Below are 21842 nucleotides of genomic sequence, written 5' to 3'. Positions count from 1 at the left end.
TAGAAAAATTTGTATTTTTTTAAAAATGAAATTTACAAAATTGATTAGGACCACATACATATATGTAGAACTTAAGACTTCTATGTTGTACTATTGTAATTTTTTAATTTAAAATATTAATACTTGATTAAAATTTGTGTGAATTATTATTATTATTTTCAAATTGTCTAGAATACTTTTTACATTAATTTGGTGTTAGATTATGGGTGGGATACTTCTTTAAAAAAATAAAAAAATAAAAAAAACAATTATGTAAGAATATATAATTCAAACACTAAACATTAATAAATTTCCAAACAAACAAAATAATTATATAAAAGCTAATAAGAAATCATTCTAGTCATTAAAAATTGTAATAATCACAAAGTGCTTTATTGGCTTATTATGAAAAAGGCAATGAAAAAATTCAATTTTCTTCAACAAAAATACAACTATTTATTCAAACACCTCTATTAATGTAAGCATTAATTGCAACTTTATCTTTTCTTGTGACAAGTGGATAATTAAAAAAAAAATAAAATCATTTTTTCTAACACCTCTATTAATGAATGCTTAAGTTTCAATTTTATCTTTCCCACATTTGTGACAAGTGAATAAACTTTAAAAAAAAAAAAGACAATCAATTTTAATTGATGTTTATTTTTGTAATTTGTAAAATGTTATTCAAATATAAATATTTTAATCAAATATAGATATTTTAATCAAATATAGACATTTTAACTCTTTTAAATTGTCAAATTTCAAAAATTATTTTTTATATAGTTTAATTTCATATTTATTTTAGTTTTAATTTATATATAAGTTTAAATTAGAATTTAAGTATTTTTATTTTTACATATATAAACCAATGCTTTTAATAAATTTTATTTTATTTTTAATTTATATATATAATTTTATTAGATTATACATTTATTTAACATATATAATTTTTATTATATTAATATTTTTAATTTATACTTTAAAATACATAATACTAATTTTGTATCAATTTTAATAAAGTTCAAATTGTTTAACTTGGTATATTATCAACTTTATTTATTATAAGTGTGTTTAGTTTTTTTAAAGCATAAATGTTATTTTTAAATTAATTTATGTTTATTTATTTTTATGCATTAGATTTAAGCTTAAGAATATTGTCCAGCGTGTTCAATTGAATGAATTTATCGCTTAAACAAAATATATCAAACAATTTAATCATTAAAATTAATCAATTTAACTTTAAAAAAAATTTATATAATTTTATCTATATATTATATATAATTAGTTGATAAATATCTTTGATATGATAAATATTCTTTAAATGTCATCTAATTTTAATTTAGCATGATACTATAATATTTATTTATATATTCTTTTACTATTTTAATTAATATATCATTGCAGTTATATAATTTCATTATATAATTTCATAACATATTAACTATATTCTGTAATTTAATTTAATTTAGCACTATAATATTATATTTTTCATTATTATTTATTTGTTATTTTATTAAATTAAATACATTATATTTTAACCAAAACCTACTTCAATCAACATAAGAACTTTGGCGGATGCGCCACTTGATAATTTAGGTTTCAGCCGTTGCCATTGGTATGCTCCTTCCTATTTCAATCTCACTTAATCATATTTCATAAAATTCGTCGGGTCCGTGGTAGGTGTCGATATTTTTGGACGAATTTTATGGGGTTACCGTTAAACTCCCACTCATTCTAGTTTTCGTGAAAGCTTCGCTTGTTTTGGGGTTTACCGGTGAAGGTGGAGCTGTAGTGAACCGAGTTGCCAGGGTTGAAGGCGCTACAGGGTTCAAAGCTCTCGTTGCTACAGGTTTCAGAGGTCTTGTTCTCATATTTTCAGAGGTTTCATTCTTTGTGAGCCGTCGTTGTAATCTGAGTTTAGTATTTTCTGAGGCTGTGACACGACTGTTTATCTTATCTTTCTTGCTATTATCTTTCTCGCTATTATCTTTGTAATATTAAGCCTCGTAGTGATTTCCCCGTTTCATGCCATGTTCGTTTTGTCGTGCTCTGTTTTGAAGGTCTAGGTGATTTCCTCCTTTCCAACACGCAACACCCATACATATCTGTCATTGCTAATCATAGTTCTCTTAAAACGATTTTGTAGGTTAAGATCGATATGGTTTTTGTGAAAATATTAGGGTAGTTCACTGATTTAGATCATAGATTATGCCTCTGTTTGTGAAAGCTCTCCGCAATACCGGTGAAAAGATACGGAGAGCCCTCTATATAGAATGTGTTAGGGGATTTATAGTACAACTGTTCAACGTAATTCCTTTATAAAGAAAAGAAACCAGATAAATATGTGACTCTTGGCAAAATTCATTGCAGTAGGAACTAGATCTGACAGGTAATGAATTCGAGAATATTTTCTACAATCAACATAAAACTCGCAGGACTATTAGTTTTTGTTTTTCAAACTTCTCTCACATATTTTACTCATTAGTTTGTTGTTTAGCCAATACTCCCTTCACATATCTCTCTAAGTCCCTTAAACATGAGTTTTACAGTTGCTCCCCACCATCATATGGTCGATATATGTGACTAACTATGGTCTCATCTTTTCTTGTGTCCTACCGATCATGAAAAGGAGAGAAATGGATACAAGCATGAGTTATAAGCCTATCCTATAGTCAAGGCCTCCCATATGGCTAGGGAAACCTCCTCATTGTGACCCTTATCTCGTATTCAACTAGCTCCAGTGACAACAATCCAGCTAATTTGCTTTTGTCTACACTTCACCAACAGTTGGTCTGATTTCGTTCTACTTGTCTTTTGCTGAAATTGCTATATATCATATTTGTAAGTAATTTAATATAACACATACACTACTACGCCATTTTATCACAAGAGGGTCATTTATACCATGGTCCATCAAGAAATCCAAGTTATTGACTATTGCTGAAACAAATTGGGTGACACCGTTGCTTTAAAAAAAGTCTTCAATTTGCAGTAATACTTCCCCTCATAAGTATATGAATTTCTGGCTACAGCTACAGCTGTTCTTTTTCCAGCAGGCTTTGTTGGTTTGCTATTGCTACTTCCAGAAGTTACACTGCCATGCTGCTTGATTGTATTAGTGTTTTATAATTGTATATAGATCATGTCATCTAATTAGAAAAATAAATTATATTTCTTAGCTTTTCAATGTCTTAGATTATTGCTCTTCATGTGGCATTTTTGATGCATTGATTAAAGCCATAGCCAAATGTCATCAGCCATCAGTAATTATCTCCGTTGAATATCAAGAAAAAGTTACAATTGCTTCTGCAGCTTATGATGATAAATTTTCAACAAATAAATAGCAGAGACAACACTTACTACCAGAGCTGAGTTGGTTTATCTCACTACTCTGTCTCTGAATCTAAGTTGAGCTTACAACTTTGCATTCAGAAACAACTATTCATTCACAAACAAATTTTTAGCTTGCTTACATTTGACTTCTAAGCGGTATGGAGAATTACACCATTTGTAATTGTAATAACTAATTACACAAGTGCAATTTTTAATTAATACCAAAGTTGGTTAGCAATGACAAACATAATATGACACAATGTTTAGCCATAATTATGTTGGTTTCATTGAAACGAGGATTCGATTCCCAATGTCCTTATATAATGTCAAGGAGTGAATTTTGTTCTAAAATGAACTGGTATAGGAATATTTCAAGAACAAACTAGCTGCCATATTTGGACATAAAAAGAACTTTATTGAAATGGGTTTTCGCCACACATTCAAAATGTCAAGGCAGAGAAACAACATACATAAAATGGGCTCTTGCCCTGCATTATCATTATTTTATTTACAAACACAACACAGTCTACATAGTGATAAAACACACTGATAATACATACGTATTTAGAGAAATACAATCCTGGACTCAAAACAAAACTCAGTTCAGCAGGACAACAATTAGCCGGTGGTCTGACAACTGGTTGGATTTAATCATCTTCTGAGTGCAGCTCGTAATTCGCCATCTGTTCCTGAATTTTTTAATAAAAAAGTATCATTTTCTCTTACGGGAAAACTGCAAATTCTACGAAATAAGGAGTGAATGAATTAAAAAGAAGCATTTTCTAGGTATCTGATGAATCAATAGAATTCCAAGAATGTCAAGCAGGATATATGCCTCTTATAGTTGATGAGGAGGTGAATTACTATGGCTTAAATTTTTTATAATATAATGAGCCTGTAACAGTAAAAGCCAAGACTGTTATTGGACATACTTTCCTAAAGTTAAAATTTCTCATACTTTCCCCAGTTATACATCATTAGTTCCTCACACACTTTCCTAAAGTTAAAATAAACTAAAGTACATAGTGCCAGGCATACATTAATAGTTGTGGCAGTTATCATTACTGTCTTTCTCAACACTATGTTGTTGTGTCTATGTTATATCCACCATTTAGGATGCCTACATCATGTCAGCATAATTTAACCAAAGAAAATAACTTGGAAAATGAAAGTGAGAAGTTTTATTTTCCCTAATTTGAAAGGTGAATTCAATTCGGATTTTGCATTGTTTAAAGTTAGATATTTTTGATGAATTTTTACATGATTTCTTTAAACTAAGTCAAGGGGGTGGGGGTTCTAAGTTTGTCTGGAAGGGAAATGAGAAATTCCTTTGGCAAAAGATGAGATACAAACTTAACCTCTGGATTCCTCTAGCTGGAAATAAGTCTGAAAACCCTGGAGTGTGGTTTATAGCAAGGAAGAAATAGGATCTACTGCAGGCTCGACCGGTTCTATGCCAATAAAGACTTCTTCACCTTTGATAAGATCCTGGGTTATAATATTGTCGAAGTGGTGCCATTTACACTTTCAGACAACAATCTCATTATTGCAGACATTGCTATCAACGATGTTGTACATGCCTCTAGAACTCAATTTGGGGCCTTTGCCTTGAACACAAAACTATTGGAATATGAGAAGGTCACTCATGCTGCCTTCATCATTAAGCAATTCAACTTGTGGACTTCTGTCAACCAATCTGCCATAGATATATGGAAACAAAACACCCTCTCCTAGAAGAAACTCTTCCAAGTTGGCCAAGGATGCAAGGTGGCTAGAGACTTCCTTACATGAGCAATTAATGTTGGCAGAAGGACAACTGCAGAGTAACCCATCTAATCTGGAAGTCACCCTTGCTCTTGGACATGCTAAAAAACTCTTTCAGGAGCCTCTAGAACAATAGGATTCAAGGTGCAATGGGCAGAGCCAGACTTAATTGGCTTCATTGTGGGGATAAGGGGACCAAGTTTTTCTTTCAGTTGTTGAAGAACAAGTAGTCTAAGGAAAGGATTGATGATATTTGGAAGGAAGGAGTAAGTTTTACTAATCAGCAGGACATCTCTCCGGCCTTCTTCCAATGCTACAGCAAGCTATTCTCCTTTGAGGATTCAGGTATGGATATGTCCATTGCTAGAAATACAATCAAGGTTATCATACACAAAAAAGTCAGTCTTGTAGATGTAGATCTGTCAGAAAAGGAAGTCTCAATTGGAGAAATTAACAATGCTATTAGATCTCTAGCTAATGATAAGACATCTGGGCCCGATGGGCTTCCAAGTGAATTCTATAAGCATGATATTAGCTAGATTAGTGAAGAGCTTCTCAAGGTATACAAGGAAGCTTTCTCCCAGGGACCTTTTGAGGAGGATATTAATGTTGGGATCATTAAGCTAATTTGCAAAGAAGGTGATAAAAACACTCATAAAAAAATTAGAGGCAGATCATATTTTTAAATGTATAATACAAAATTCCTGCCAAAATCTTAGCCAAAAGGCTGGAGAATGTCCTCCCCGCAGTGATCAATCCCACACAAACTGGGTTTGTCAAAAGTAGATGTATTCTTGAAAAGTTGATTGCATGCTGGGAATCTATGAGTTGGGCAAAAGACTCGAACCACCAGGCTCGTATTATGTTGATTGATTACAAAAAAACTTCAAAAGCATATTACAGAAAAGAGCCGGAATTTATATTTTCAATGTTGGAAGGACATAACTTCCCTTCACAGTTTCAGCACATGATCAAAGCTCTTTTAAAGGATGTTAATGCCAGGGTGGATATTAACGAGGATCAAACTAGTCCTATCATGCTTTCTAGATTCGTTAGGCAGGGATGCCCATTAGCCCCAGCCTTGTTTGTTTTTTTGTTGTTGATGCCCTTTTCTACCTTCTTAGGGACCAATCCATCTCCCCAGATGTCCAAGGTATTAAGTTGCCAAATGGGAAGATTTAATCAATTTACAATCCGCGGATGACACAGCCATCCTGTTCACTCTAAAAGATCAGAACTTGAAGAATCTTGTAAATAAGTTAAGCATCTTCTGCCAAGCCTCTGGCAGTAAGATTACTATTGCTAATTCTATTGTCCTTGGATGGGAAGACTCCCCCAAAATAGGGTTAATGAGTATGGATCGACATGGAGAGGCCATAACCATCAAATTAGGTTTTTGGGAATACCATTCTCTATTTGTCTTGACTTAAAGAGAAGTGGGCTTGGGTAAGGCTCAATCTTGACAAGAAATTGAATTCATGGGACAAACATTATCTGACCATGGCTGGCAGATATCAAGTATGTCAAGTGATTCTCTCTTCATATGGAATTTACTACCCCTTAGCTTGGCTATTTAACCAATATCAGTTTAACTACATTCAAAAACTGAGAAGAAACTTTTGTGGTCAGACGGCAAATGAGGGAAGAAAAGGCACGCGGTGAAGTGGGAATGGTAAACTAAGGGCAGGAAGTTAGGTGGCTTTGGGCTTAAGGATTTGAGGACTCAAGGGCTAACCCTCTCTATTAAGTGGATCTACAAAAGCATGGAAGGTAAAGAATCATGGAAAGCCCTCGTAAGAAATAACATTAGCAAAGGTACTCCTCACAAAGGATCCTCATGGAAAGGACTCCCACTGGAACATCTTGTTACATGTAACATTTCAGTTAAGGTGGTAGGATCAGAGGTGTTTAAAACTATATGGAAATACGGGAGTCAGTGAAACACCTCATAATGAGTAGTTTTGGGCTCACAATTAATAAATAACATTAGCAGATGTACTCCTCGCAAAGGACCCTCATGGAAAGGACTCCCACTAGGACATATAGTTAGAGGTAACTTTTTAGTTAAGGTGGCAGGGTCAGAGGTGTTTAAAACAGTATGGAAGGCATGAGGGTCAGTGAAACACCTCATAATGAGTGGTGTTGGGCTAACAATTAATAACCATGTATGTGGTGAAAAATCCATATGGTGGAACCTAGTGCACAAAGATGAACCCCTCACACTAGTTCAAGGTTGCTCAGCCAGAAATTGGGCCAGCAAAGGCATCAAGGAAATGTCTGGTATCATTAGTGAGAGGATTTTTGTAAGTTAGGAGACCTTGAGGACCAAGTTTGGTATTCCTAGTGAGTAATTTAGGACCATTTCCATCCTCGCTCCGCTCGCCTTTCACTGTCACTCCCCTTGTCCTGTGACTTAAGTGATTTGAGATTTCTTTCCCTCCAGTGGCCCCATGGTACCCCTCTTCCGTCCATAAAAGCTAAAGAATTATACTCTCTTCTTGCTGATAACTATGGCATTATTGAACATCTTAACCTCTGTTGGTTCCTTGACCTCCCACACTCTCTCTAGCAAACCTGTTTTATTTATCTCTGGCGCAGTCTTATTGCTCCTAAGAAGGAAGTGTTTTTTCTGGAAATTCTTGCTCCAAAAGCTCCCTGTTATACAGCCAAAGGGGGAGTTTAACACATGCCCAGTACGCATGCTGCTGCCTGATACCTTCATGCATCTTTTCTTTGATTGTTTGGTGGCCAAAGAGATTTGGTTTATGTTTGGTCTATCTGCGCATAAAAACATTCTTATTTCTAAGATAGTACTTGGCAATTTCGGTATTAAAGAGGATTTCAATGGCTATATTCTGTCTTATCAGTTGAGATTTGTTTAATAATGTACAAAGATCACTTAATGAGTCTCTGAGGAGACTTGCATATTCTGATATTGCTTTTCCGGTAACCATCACATTCAAGCTTGATCGAAGGAAATTTGAGAGACTACTTCACAATGGGACAGTTAGCATGTATCAGGAAGAGATCTCAAATGGGTACACATGGGCCAGAGCCCCTCCAGCCATGAACCAATTTGAGTTGGCTCTCCAAAGCTTCCTTGCTAAGATAAGAAATCAGAAACAGAAGTTGAATAGAGACCATGATCATCCTCCACATACAACAGCAGGCCCTCCTATGGTGATCCTAGCCATTGGTGTTGTTCCACTAGTGGCTGTTCTGGATGCAGCAACACCTCCTATACCAGTTGCAGCAAGAGAAGTGCATCCATATCAATTGTGGATCAGAGAAGACAGTGTTCTTAGATGGACAGAGGGCCAAAATGGTTAGATAACATGAATCGAGAGGCAGGGGAATGACAGACTAAGAGCTGACTGGTTTTAGTGATATTTTAGCTTTCTGTTACATAATGCTCATAGATGGATGTCTGATTCTAGATATGTTTTTGTATTAGACCTAAAGTACTTCCGACACTTACTCTTGTTTTGTTAGTAATCATATTATAGACTCTCCAATGTAATCATTTTGGTTACTGTATATCTGATACAGAAAGAAAATGCATGTATAATTTGTAATAAATTCAATTTTGGGACAATTTTTAAATTTTTTGTTTTGTTTACCATAGGATCCTATAATTACAAAAAGATGAAGCTAAATCAGCTCACCTCCACAATATTGTCGCAGACTGAAAGAATATTATCCTCATGTAAAACAACTACTAATAGAACATTAAATTCCAATACTTTGAAACAACCCTTAGTTTCAAAGAAAGCCTAAATGATAAATCCTTTCAAAATTCCTTTCAACTACAAAACAAAACAGTGTTTAATCAAAACCTTAACGAAGAAGGTATGACATACACAGTCCCTAATGCTTTTCAATTTAAGTCCTCGAGTCCAAACCTTCAACGAAAATGAAGTTTAAATCAGTCACCTCCACAATATTGTCGCAGATTGAAAGAATATTATCCTCATGTAAAACAACTACTAATAGAACATTAAATTCCAATACTTTGAAACAACCCTTAGTTTCAAAGAAAGCCTAAATGATAGATCCTTTCAAAATTTCTTTCAACTATAAAACAAAACATTGTTTTGTCAAAACCTTAACTAAGAAGGTATGACATACACCGTCCCTAATGCTTTTCAATTGAAATCCTCGGGTCCGAACTTTCAATAGAAACAAAGTTTCAAAACAAACCCTTAATATCAACAATTCACAACAAAAACCTCCATATCAACATTTCAATGCAAAAACTAATTCCAAATACATTAGGGGCACTAAATAGCAGACGCTCACAGTAATCCTTACATTTCAATAATTCAAAAAAAATGTCTAAGCACCCGAAGAAAGCTAGACCCCAATGTTTTCAACAATGATTTTTTAACATCCAAACAAAAAGGAAAGGCCAAAAGAAAAATTACTAAAAAATTACCATAAAACTTTTATAGCAATCACTATGGATTTCATTTAAATAAACCTAGAGAATGAAAAATAAATACCTACCTGGGAACTTTCTATTTACTATCGCCTCAGAATCTACAACTCTTATCCTTTTACCGTCAGAGTCTGCCAATCTTGTGCAAATTTATTTTCCTTAACTGTATAATCTCGTAACTAAATGCATCTTTCTTTTAGTCTATAAATCTCTGGAGTTTTAGGAGTTTTTCAAATATGATATTCTTTGCTAGGAAAATCTCACCGATCGACGGAATAAATATTGTGGTTAATCATCGCCTGGTTCCCCATGCACCATCACTTAACAACCTATAGATTATCCTCAGCTAGGATTAGCTATTAGACTTTGCTTAGAAGGTTTTCGTAAATGATTTTTTAATTAAGATTCCTATCATAGTAGGGAAGGAACCATAATTTAGAGGACGATTTTCAATGCTTCTTTTAAGCTTTTATTGTTTCAATGCAAGTGAAACGGAATGAGTTTCATGAAGGGCAGTCTAGCTATCAAAATTAGTGGAGTTTGCATCCACACTGGTGTCAAGCGACATTTTTATGCATTCCACATCCCCTTTTTTTGCACAACAGAGATATGATATAGTTCAGATCTTTTGAATTTTAATTTTGTTCTTCACTGCTTCTTCTCCATTTGCCATCTCTTCTCTCTTCGCTGACATCAACAACTGTCTACGTAAAGAAAACTATGGAAAAAAACACACTGATATTAAGGCAAGTGACATGCCTCCAGATTCTGCGGAAGTAATTATTTTTTATTTTAAATTAATAATAAAAAATTTATTATCTATTTCTTTTTAATATTAACGCTATATAACCTAATATAACATAGTATATTATAATTAAGCCGATAGGCTTATATGTGGGAGCTTTGCTCCCGGTTTTTGCAATTTTCTATCGGCAAATTGTCAGCCTCACCAGAAAATTTTTTCCTTCAAAAGTTTCCATGCCAAAAATCTTTCCATTCTTGTCCCTTGATTTCTTTCCTTCAAATTTCCCTCCTCCATCGCGTCCGTGTTGATTTTACCCCTTTGGTGTTGATTTTTCCCTTCATTGGTAGTTTCAAGGCTTTCTTATACTGTTCTACCAATTTATTCCTTCCAATTGCATCTGATTTCTGCAAAGCTTGAATCTGAACTCGCAGGTATTGAAAGTAGAAACATAGCGTTGCCTTAGATTAGTCGTTACATGCTTTAGATCTATAGGCTTTCGCAATAAACGTTTTGTTTTTTATTTTCAATTGCAGTGTCTGCAGAAAGTTTTTCTCTTGCAGCAAAGGACCAAGGGCTGCTGAAACACCTCAATCTGCCAATAGGTACACTCAAAATATTCACCATGGCTTTTTTGTTTTTATTATTAAACATTTTCGAGGGCTTTTTCTTGGAGCATGTTGCATTTCAAGTAATTTTATTAGTGCCCATTGAATCATTAAGTAGTTTGGCAAACACCCGTTGGTTTCTGTTTCAGATCTGGGTGACTGTTGTTGACGGATGGAATTTGAGGATATGTTTTTATAAAAAGAATAGAGATCTGTATGGAGCTTATGGATATTTAGTTGGGGGCTAAGGAATTCGGTAAGATAATATAGGATAAGTTAGATTTTTGCTTCTTAAATAACATAATATAACATAGTATATTATAATATATACATAATAAATATTCTATAAATATTTTTAATGTATGAGACTTAAGTAAGCTATTGAGGAGTGTATAAATGCGAACAGTGTGGTCCAACATTCGAGGAGAACCTTCAATTGATGGGATAGTAGAGTGCAGAAATTTTGGCCTGGAGTCAAAATTAAATGGGCTAACGATGGTGGAAGGGATGATAAGGTTCGAATTGACGGGAAATTGATTAGATGGCGCCCGCCTAAAGGTGAATGGATCAAAATCAATTTTGATGGTGCCTCTAAAGGAAATAAAGGATTATCAAGAGTAGGGGCTATAGCTAGGAATGCAACAGGTGACATTATTGGTCTTGCAACGAAGCAGCTAGTGGATGGAACTACTACGACAGCAGAGGTGGAAGCTGCACTTCTAGCGGTGCTACTGGGCAAAAAATTGGGTGTTATGGATCTCCATTTGGAAGGGGATTCCAAAGTAATAATAGATGACATTGTTAGAGGGACGATGCAAGCATGGATGTATCAACACCCTATTCAGAGGATTTGAGAGGAGTTGGGGAGTTTTCTAAATTTTAAAGTAAATCATGTTTACCGGGAAGGGAATGTTGAAGTGGATAGGTTGGCCAATTGGGCAACAACTTTCACTATGGTCAACTTAATTGTTGTTGAGGATTATTGATTGGTTTTTTGTGAGGAGGATTTTGAATTTGGTAACAGTTATTAATCGAAGGACGATCATTTATGAACACTAAGCGAAGTTGGTGGATTTGACAGGGTCGCGTGTGTGGAGGATGGGAGATCGACATTTTGTATATATGTTTTCCAATGATAAGATTTTGTCAGAGATGTGGATCGCTTTGGTGGAATCTTACGGAAGCAGAGTTGGAAAAGGTAGTTTAAGCGTGCGTTTTAAAGGCACCTATACGAATGGCAAGAGCTTTTCTTTATCAGGAAGGAAGATGGCGTTTTTGTTCAGTTTGTGTTTTTTAGCAAGTTCAGAAAGAAGGCAGCGATGGAGGCCTCATTTGCTCTGGACTCTGACAAGCAATTGAAAGCTTTTAAGGGGCCGATCAGCAAGGAGCGGCTGAAAGGCCTACTGAAGATTAAAACAGAGGGCATGCTCGAAGCAGTATTAAGAGTGATTGGCTCCCAATTCCAAGAGCGAGCGGTAAAACGACGTAATTTGGTTGTGACCACTATGGTGGTAGCGTGGGGGTTGGAGCTGAATATTACAACGAAGGAGGTGGGCTACGTGGCGAATTTGTTGGGTGGTCTTGACTCTATCCTGGAATGGTCAGTCCAGGGCATTGGTTATGATTTCTCTGAATGTTTGAAGAGGAGGATGAGGGGCAGCAATACGGTTATATCCCTTTCCTGAGGTGGAAAGCCAAGGCGGATAAGCAATCCTTTTACCATGAGGCGCAACAAGCATGGGAGAAACTGCGAGCGGAGCTAAATAGGGCGGAGGGCGGCGAGGATTAACCAGTGACTGAATGGGTAAACTTTCCTTGTCGTTGACGCAGTCCATGAGGCGGGAGAATGGCATTTGAAGGACAGGGGAAGGCGTTGGCGAAAGGATAGGGTGCTATGCAATGCTTTGCGGCTGATGGTTGAAGTTTTTTTGTATAATTGATAATATTGTATGTAGTGTTTAGTATTGTAGTTTCTAGTGTTGTATAGCTAGGTGCGGTGGTTAGTGGTTTTTGTTGTTTACGTATCGGTATTGTCTATAAATTTGGGAGGTAGTTGTAGGAAGGGTTCTTTTTGATGTATATGAACTATGGCTGGTTGCTTATGGAGAGCTTTTTGTAACCTTTTATTATTATTAATTAATATATATGATACTTTATCGACCCAATTTTTTTTTAATGATTTTTTCAATTTATTGAATTATTCAAGTATAAATCATTTTTTAGATGATTTTAAATTTACATAATAGATATGGTTAATTTTAATTTTAATGATTTAAAAAATAAATAATATTTTTATGAACTACATAAATTTATTATTTATTATTAGATAGTAGGAATATTTTTTTTTTTGGTCGGTAATGATTCATAAATATTAATAAAAATAAAGGTTACAAAAAGTTACAAAAAGCTCCCCAAGAGCAACCAGGCATAATTTATAACCATCAAAAAACCTTCCTACCGTTGCCACCTGAGTTTACATATAATATTTGCAGTTTAATCAAAAAACTACTAACCACCTGCCCTAGCTATATAGCACTTCCAACTACTATATTAAACATTATACAATATTATCAAATTATACAAAAAACTTTTAAACACCAGCCATGGAACCTAGCGAAGCACCCTATCCTTCCAGCGGAGCCTTCCCTTGTCCTTCAGATGCCATTCTCTCGCCTTGTGGACTACATCGATGGTGGGGAAAGTTTGCCCATTCAGTCATTGGTCTATCTGCTCCACCTTCCGGCTTATTCAGTTTTGCTTGCAATTTCTCCCATGCTTGCTGCGCTTCACGATAAAGGGATAGCTTATCCACCTTGGCTTTCCACTTGAGGAAGGGGATATACCCATATCGTCGCCCCTCGTCCTCATCTTCGAAACATTCGAAAAAATTAGAGCCAACACTCGGGACCGACCATTCTAGGATAGAGTCGAGACCACTCAACAAATTTTTCTTGAACAAAGACCTCGCCACGTAGCCCACTTCTGGCAATCACATCTAGGTTGCAACGTTGTTTAACCGCTCGTTTCTAGAATTGGGAGCCAATCACTCCTAATACAACTTCGATCATACCCTTCGTTTTAACCTTTAGCAGGCCCTTCAGTCGCTCCTTGCTGATTGGTCCCTTAAAAGCTTTTAGCTGCTTGTCAGACTCTAGAGCAAATGAGGCCTCCGTTGCTGCCTTCTCTTTGAACTTGCTACAGAAAAAACAACTGAACACAAAAGCGCCATCTTCCTTGCTTAATAAAGGAGGGCTTTTGCCGATTGTATGGGTGCATTAATAACGCACACTTAAATTGCCTTTTCCATCTCTATATTCGTAAAACTCCTCCGCCAAATCGATACGCAACTCTGACAAAATCTTATCATACAAAAAACAGATATACAAAACATTGATTTCCATTTTTCACATGCGTGGACCTGTCACATCCATCACCTTCTCATTATATTCATAAATGATTGTCCTCCGACTTCTAACCATTACTGAATTCAAAATCATCATCACAAAAAACCCCTCGAAAATCTTCAACTATAGTTAACCTTGGGGAAAGTTGTTGCTCAATTGGCTAACTTATCTACTTCTACATTCCCTTCTCGGTATACATGATTTACTTTAAAATTTAAAAAACAACCCAATTCTTTTCGAATCCTCTAAATAGGATGTTGGTACATCCATGCTTGCATCATCCCTCTAACAATACCGTCTATAATCACTTTAGAATCCCCTTCCAAATGTAGATACCAAACACCTTATTTTTTTTCAGTAGCACCGCCAAGATTGCTGCCTCCACCTCCCCAGTCGTATTTGTTCCATCTGCTATCTGCTTCGCTGCAGAACCAATAATGTCCCCTGTTACATTTCTAGCTATAGCCCCTGCCCCTGATAAGCCTTTATTTCCTTTAGAGGTGCCATCAAAATTAATTTTGATCCACTCCCCTTTGGGCGGGTGCCATCTAATCGCTTTCCTGTCTATTCGCACCTTATCCTCCCTTCCGCCATTGTTAGCCCATTTAATTTTGACTCCCGGCCATAACTTTTGCACTCTACTATCCCACCAATTGAAGGGTCGCCTCAGATGCTGCACCACACCATTTGCATTCACACACTCCTCAATAGCTTGGTGAATTCTGCCCCACACCATCTCCATACTTTCCAATCTATTTTGAAAAATCCTCCTGTTGTGCTCCTTCCAAATCTCCCACACCACCAAAGTTGGGCTAACAGTCAAAAGATTTGAAAAAACAGATTTTTTAAAGTTCAACGACCAACTTTGAAAAACACCTAAAAGAGTTTTGGGAGGGGGCCGACCAACATAACTGCTTCATCAGGCTCATCCAACAATGTTGAGCAAAGGTACAATCCACCAACAGATGATTCGTAGTTTCCATAGCACCAAGACAAAGAACACATCGAGAAGGGCCCACAAAACCAAACTTGTATCTCCTTTCATTTGTAAGAATTCTGCCTTTCAAGGCGAGCCAAGCAAAGGCACCAGCTTTGTGTAGGCATAACTTATTCCAGCACAAAGTATAGGGCCAACCAACAGAGACCGGAGTAGGGCACCTAAGCTGATAACCCAATCTAGCAGAATAACCACCACTTTTTGAAGCACACCAAATAATTCTATCCTCATTATTACTGAGAGTTATCTGCCTGTCAAGAAAAATACCTTTCAACCTCAAGATTTGTGCCTCTGATAACTGCAAATGTGAAAAATCCTTTCATCCCCAGTAGACACCCACCTCAGATTGCTTCTCCTCCACATAACAGTCTTCTGTCTCTCCCCATTCAGCTTCCATAATTGGAATGAGATCCTTAACCCCTTCAAGATCCGCCAACCTACTCAGACCATTCTAGGAGTTGTGCCAAAAGGATGCAAATTCCCCATTTCCAATTTGCCAAGAAATATGATTAGTAATAATAGGTTTGCAATCCAGCAAAAAATTCCACGCCATTGAACGTTTAGGAGGATTTTTAACAGTAAGGATTCGTAAAGGATCTCTAGAATTTAAATATTTTGCCTATAGAATCTTTACCCATAATTGGTTCGGATTAGCATACTTATCCCACACTAACTTTGCACCCAAAGCCTTATTAACACCCTGCCATCTAGGCAGACCCACACCACCCTGTTTCTTTGGCTTACACAAAGCTTCCCATGCTATCAAGGAAATTTTGTCTTCATTGAGGGTTCCATTCCAAAGGAATTTCCTCATTCTCTGTTCTATAAACTTAAGCACTTCCATCGGAATCTTCAAGGAGCTCATCAAATAGGTGGGAATTGCAGATATAACAGTGTGAAGCATCAAAATCCTTCCTGCAAAGGATAGCCATCTCCCTTTCCATCCATCCAAGTGCTTAACACAGCTATCAATCAAATCCTTCCAAAGGTTCAAATTATTCCTTCCTTGAAACAACGGAATTCCTAAATACTTGTTAGGTAAACACCAATGCTGAATACCCAGGATTCTACAAATCTTTGCTTGAGTCATACTTGCAGTGTTGAAGAAGAAAATCTCTGATTTACGCCAATTGATGAGCTGTCTCGAAACTTCACCATAGACTTCCAACACCTTTTTTATATTATGAGCCTCCTTGGTACTAGCTTCCCCCATTAGAAAATTATCATCAACAAAGTGTAAGTGTGTTATCGGATCCACACCTCTTGCAACCCGTAGCCCATTCCACTTTTTTTCCAACCTAGCTTTTGAAATCGACCTCCCCAACAATTCTGTTAGGATAATGAAAAGAAAGGGGGATAGAGGGTCCCTTTGGCGGATTCCTCTTTTCATCTCAAAGAAACCTAGGGGGCTTCCATTGACAAGGATGGAGATACGAGGGGAATCAATATAGGATAGGACCCACTTACATCAACAAGAGCTAAAGCCAAACTTATCGAGAACTTTAAGAAGGAAAGGCCTGTTCACATTATCATAAGCTTTACGAATGTCCAATTTAATCGTCATCCCAACTCCCTTACTTAATCTCAAAGAATGAATAGCTTCATGGGCAACAATAATGCCTTCATAAATAGATCTACCAGGAGCAAACCCACTCTGTTCCGAGGAAATAATAGTAGGCAACACCAACTTGAACCTATTTGCCATCACCTTAGAAATCACTTTATAAACCGTATTACAAAGCGAAATAGGTCTAAAGTCATTGAACGTCTCTCTCTCTCCCTTTTTGGGCATGAGGGATAAAAAGGTATTGTTCAGATCTTTAAAAACAAAGGTTTTCCTTCTGGACTCCTCAATGACTTCCCAAAGCTTTTGACCCAAACAATCCCAAGCCATTTGAAAGAAAAGGGCAGGAAACTTGTCTGGACCAAGTGCTTTTTCCTTACCCATACTGAAAAGGGCACATCTGACTTCCTCCTTAGACACCGAGCCAGTTAATATTTTATTCTGGGCATCTGTTACCAGTTTTGGACTACCATCTAGCAGACCCCTATAGTCCTCCTCAGAGGTCTCCTCATGCTGAACACCTAACAAATCTTTAAAAAACTTTGCAGCCTCCCCATTAATCAATGCTTGGTCTCTCCATTCACATTTTTAATGGAAAAGATTTTGTTAAGGGATCTCCTTTCCTTTACTGAATTATGAAAAAAATTGGTATTCCGGTCTCCTTCTTTGAGCCATAATTCACGAGACTTTTGCCTCCAAAAGACCTCTTCCTTCTGTAGGATTACAACATAGTCATTTTTCAGATTCTTCTCCTATTGGTAGAGTCTCATCCATGCCTCCAATCATGACCACCTCATTCACTTCTGCTAACTTTTTCTCCACCTTAAACTTCTCATCAAAGATATTTTTGAAAACCTCCCTGTTCCAGACTTTCAATTGCTCCTTTAAGAACTGCAATTTCTTTAAAAACTTAAAGGCACATGAACCTTTTCGTTTAGAAGCTGAGCTCCATCAGTTCTTAATAAGATCAAGAAAACCATTTTCTCGTAACCACATCTTTTCAAAGCGAAAAGGGGCTCGTTCTGGAACCGAATCATCCTTGATATTCAAACAGATGGGGAAATGATCAGAACTTGTGAGAGGTAAAATGTCAGCTTGGCATAACCACTCCGTGCCCAACCAGTCTCCACCCAAAAGAAAACAATCAATCTTTTCAACAATATTAGTGAAACCTTTGTTGGATTTGTCCAAGTGAAAACACCATTCGAGAAGGGTAAATCTTGAAGATTTTCCATGAGAACAAAATCAGCAAAATCTTGGTGACTCCTAGTTAAATTTGTAGCCCCTCCTAATTTCTCACTCAGGGATAAAATAGCATTAAAATCATCACCCAACAAAACTAGCTTACCCTCCCCCAAGCTCAATTTATCCGATAATGTTGCCCATAATTGAGACTTTTGGGTCTGTTGACACGGCCCATATACATTAAAAGCCAAAAAACTCATCTGCAATTGAAAAGAGGAAATGAGAACCAGTTGCTAGTGAAGGCCTGACTCCACCAAAGAGATGCCAATAGAGGCCTCCTTCCAAAGGATGCCCAAACCCCCAGAAGCACCATCAACATCAACCAACACACACTTCCAATTTGAAAACTTCTTAGAAAACACTCTTTTGCCTTTGCCACTAAGCTTCATTCATTTCTTGAAGGAAAACAACATCTGAATTAGCTTGGTCAAGCACACGTTTAACCAAGCGATGTTTGTCAGGGGCGTTACAGCCCTTGACATTCCACGAAAGTAGCCTCATGGCCTCCGGGAAGAGGTATATCCTCTTCCTAATCTCAACAATTTACCCTGGTTCGATGCACAGCCAGCCATGGCAAGTTTAACACTCACCGGTTTTGGGCCCCTTTTCTTCTTTTCAACAACTTTTGATTTGTGAATACCAGATGGAGTCATGCGAATGGAACACTCTTCCTCCAACATTAATGAATCCAATACCCCACACTCATCAGCACCAAGCTCCTCATCATATGAGAATTTTGATTCCGAAACTAGTGCCTCTTTTCTTCGTTCCATCTCGCTGTCCAGAAAGGATTCCAGCGTTCGAATAGGAGAAATCTGAATGTCTTTGAAAATCTCCTCATCAGCCCACTAATACCCTTCGGAGAGGGTGAACCCCTTTCCGCTTCCTTACCATTTGCCTCCTTTTGAGACACTTCCTCCACCATAGCACCACTGTTCTTATCAAGGGTATTCGGAACAATAGAGCTAAGGTCTTGTTGGGAAGGAACCACCACTTGTTGAGACTGAACAACAGTCGTCACCTTCTCACCACCACCCAACCAACCACCCATATTGCTGTGGTTTCCATCCGAATCCACGTGATAAACCTTAGTCATATTGTGTATGCGTATCATTTCCTCCTTAAATGAGATTGACCACGGGGGAATGATTTCCCGTTGCTGTTCAATTTGCTTCATCATATCTAAGCAAAAATTCTCCATACTACCCTTTCCTTTCCCCAACTATTCTTGAGGATGGAAATGATTCGCATAATCTGCGTCAATGATCACCAGAAACTCCCCTTCGGATGTGCGAAGAGCAATGCGATCAGGCACAGAGTAACATTCTTGCATCTTAACCAGAATTTTGGAAAATTGATACAAACGATTCTTTTCCAGCACCTCCTCGGATTTAAGAAAAATACCCAAACTATTACCTATCATCCTTAGTGTTTCATCATCCTTATACTCCCATGGCAGGTTTTTCAAATTTACCCATATCAAAACTTCCTTCACTTTTTCAGTCTCAGGGTTAAAATTTGGACGCCAGTCACATAAATAAAAACCTATGCCATCCATCATATAAGGACCTCCGCTCAATATAGCCTTCTTATCATCTGGTGTTGGGCAAATAACCATATAAAATTCATTCGCCATAGGCGTAAACACCATATTTGCTCCCCAGTCATCAAGCAACCAGGCTTGGATTTTATTCACAGAAGGCCACAACCCTAACCATTTCAGAAAAAAGGCGCTACATTGAAGGCGTTTAACCTACTAACCCCAAGAAGGATTCTGAACTGGCAAAGCAGAAACCCTAAAAATATTAGTGTTACCTGCCACCACCTTCGACTCCTGTTGGGTTTGTTTTAGTCACCAAAACTTCCTTTCAATTTGCTTGAAATCAAAACGACGCTGCATCGCCAAGTTGCCATTAAAACATTGTGGGGCGCCATTTCCTTTCCACCCAGGCCTTTGATCATTCTGCGAGCCTCTGTTCCGACCATGATTAAACCTTCGTTGTGATCCATGATTAAACCTCCGTTGTGATACATTGTCATTATACTACATCTCCTGATTACGGTCTAAAAATTGCCATGATCTAGGTACAAAATACCTAAAGTCTCTATGACTGCCATCTCGCTCGTCTCTGCGCATCCAAGGCACTGTTGTGGCACCTGTAAACCCTGGTCTTCGCCGAGGAGGACGTCAAGCTTGCTGTGTTGCCATTTCGGTGAAAAAATATGTAGATAGTAGGCATATTTAGTAAATAATAAATAACATTAAATAGTTATGATGCTTAGTATTATGGTTAAAATTAGGATTTTGATTACAATTCATGATAAGGGTTGAGGTTTACATCACCATTATAATTATCTTAGGATAGTTATAACTAGTAGTCGCAAGCTTTTGTGCTTGCAATGATGAGCCAATAGGTGTTTACTTTAAGTAAAATAAAATATAATTTTGTAATAAATCAAATAAATAATATTTACTTATTTATTTACTATATACTAATAAATTATCATCGAAAAAATATTCCCATAAAAAAGTGAAGTCCCGGTGTTTCACCTCTGTGAGAATCACTTAGATCTAATGACTACTAAGTGTTCTATATATTATCATGAGTGATGGATTCTTGTAAATCACTATTCATTAAACATGAATCAATGAGTTCGACTCAAAAACTACATGGTTAAACTCTGATAACAATATCACAATTTAACTTGCTGTGGAAAAATATCTCATACTTATTAATTTAAAGTCTATTAGCTTAAATATATGATTAAAATAATTAAAAATAATTAAAAAATAAATTAATTTAAAATCTACCAACTTAAAAAAAGTCAACATTTAAATGAAAAACTATACTAATTTAAAAAAATTTAAAAGAATTTAAAAACTAAATCTTCAATCATACAAATACCTATATTGCCAATCCTATTTGCTAAATTCAAAATCAATATTTAAAGTGAAAAACTAAACTAATTTAAAAACTAAAACTTTAAAGATAATTATTAAAACTAAAAACTTAACTAATTTAAAGCCTATTGGCTTAAATATATGAATAAAATAATTACTTTAAAAAATCTTCAAAAATTAATAAGAAAATTTAATATGAGAAATATAAATATTATAGTAAAAAAAAAGGAACTCCTGCCACAAATATCCTATTGGCTAAACTAAAAATTAATATTTAAAGTAAAAAAACTAAACTAATTAAAATAATTTAAAGACTAAAGCTTCAATCAATTCTAAAAATCAAAATTAAATAAAAAGAAAGAAAAACATGAGTTAAAAGCGGAGACAATAACTAATTAATATTCTATATAAATGGAAAAAAGTAAGAGTTAAAATTATAGATAAATTAAATACAAGAGTTAAAAATGAAGATAAATAAATAAATAAGAAAATAAACAAGAGTTAACAGTGTAGATAATAGCTAATTAAATTAAATAAACAGTAAAAAAAATCGGGAGTTAAAGTTCGAGTGAGATAAAAGTGGTCGAAAAATAATTAATGGCAAGGGCTCATAGTTTTTCGGTCAAAGACTGACAATTTTCCAGCCAAAAAAGTAATTTTACGGGAACAAAGTTCCCACATATAGCCTATTGACTAAAATATGATTGTAAAGTTCTAACTAGGTTTTGATGCTCAGGGCTAGGGCTAGGGTTAGAAAAGAACTCTACAATTAGGTCATGGTTATAGTTTGATTGAGTTTAGGTCCCATTTGGCTGCGGGAATAGGAATAGGGGAATAGGAATAGCTATTCTGGAATATGTATTCTG

At 36.1% G+C, this 21842-nt stretch overlaps 2 protein-coding genes across 11 annotated transcripts in view; one reads left to right on the top strand and one right to left on the bottom strand.

The window, feature by feature from the left end:
* The first annotated feature begins 1710 nt into the window (after nt 1-1710).
* Nucleotides 1711-21842, top strand: part of LOC149551647 (RNA-binding (RRM/RBD/RNP motifs) family protein) — a 43123-nt gene continuing 22991 nt past the window's right edge. For 3 of the 10 annotated variants that reach the window (XM_089787155.1, XM_089787159.1, XM_089787151.1), the window contains exon 1: nt 1711-1828. The gene's annotated coding sequence lies outside the window, so the exon portion shown is untranslated. Of the gene's footprint in view, nt 1895-21842 lie in introns of all 10 variants that reach the window. The other 7 variants (XM_089787160.1, XM_089787156.1, XM_089787152.1 and 4 more) reach the window with 3 other exon arrangements.
* On the bottom strand, nt 19297-20114 carry LOC149551648 (uncharacterized). The gene is made up of 2 exons (XM_089790120.1): nt 19931-20114; nt 19297-19784 (listed from the first exon to the last, which is right to left on the bottom strand). The coding sequence occupies exons 1-2, from the start codon at nt 20112-20114 to the stop codon at nt 19297-19299; spliced, it is 672 nt and encodes a 223-aa protein (XP_089646246.1).

The sequence above is a fragment of the Cupressus sempervirens genome, chromosome 6, assembly GCF_028749045.1.
Source record: "Cupressus sempervirens isolate cs-2001-9-10 chromosome 6, ASM2874904v1, whole genome shotgun sequence".
NCBI lineage: Eukaryota > Viridiplantae > Streptophyta > Pinopsida > Cupressales > Cupressaceae > Cupressus > Cupressus sempervirens.
Note: the sequence above shows the minus strand (reverse complement) of the source record. Positions and strands in the feature narration are given on the sequence as shown.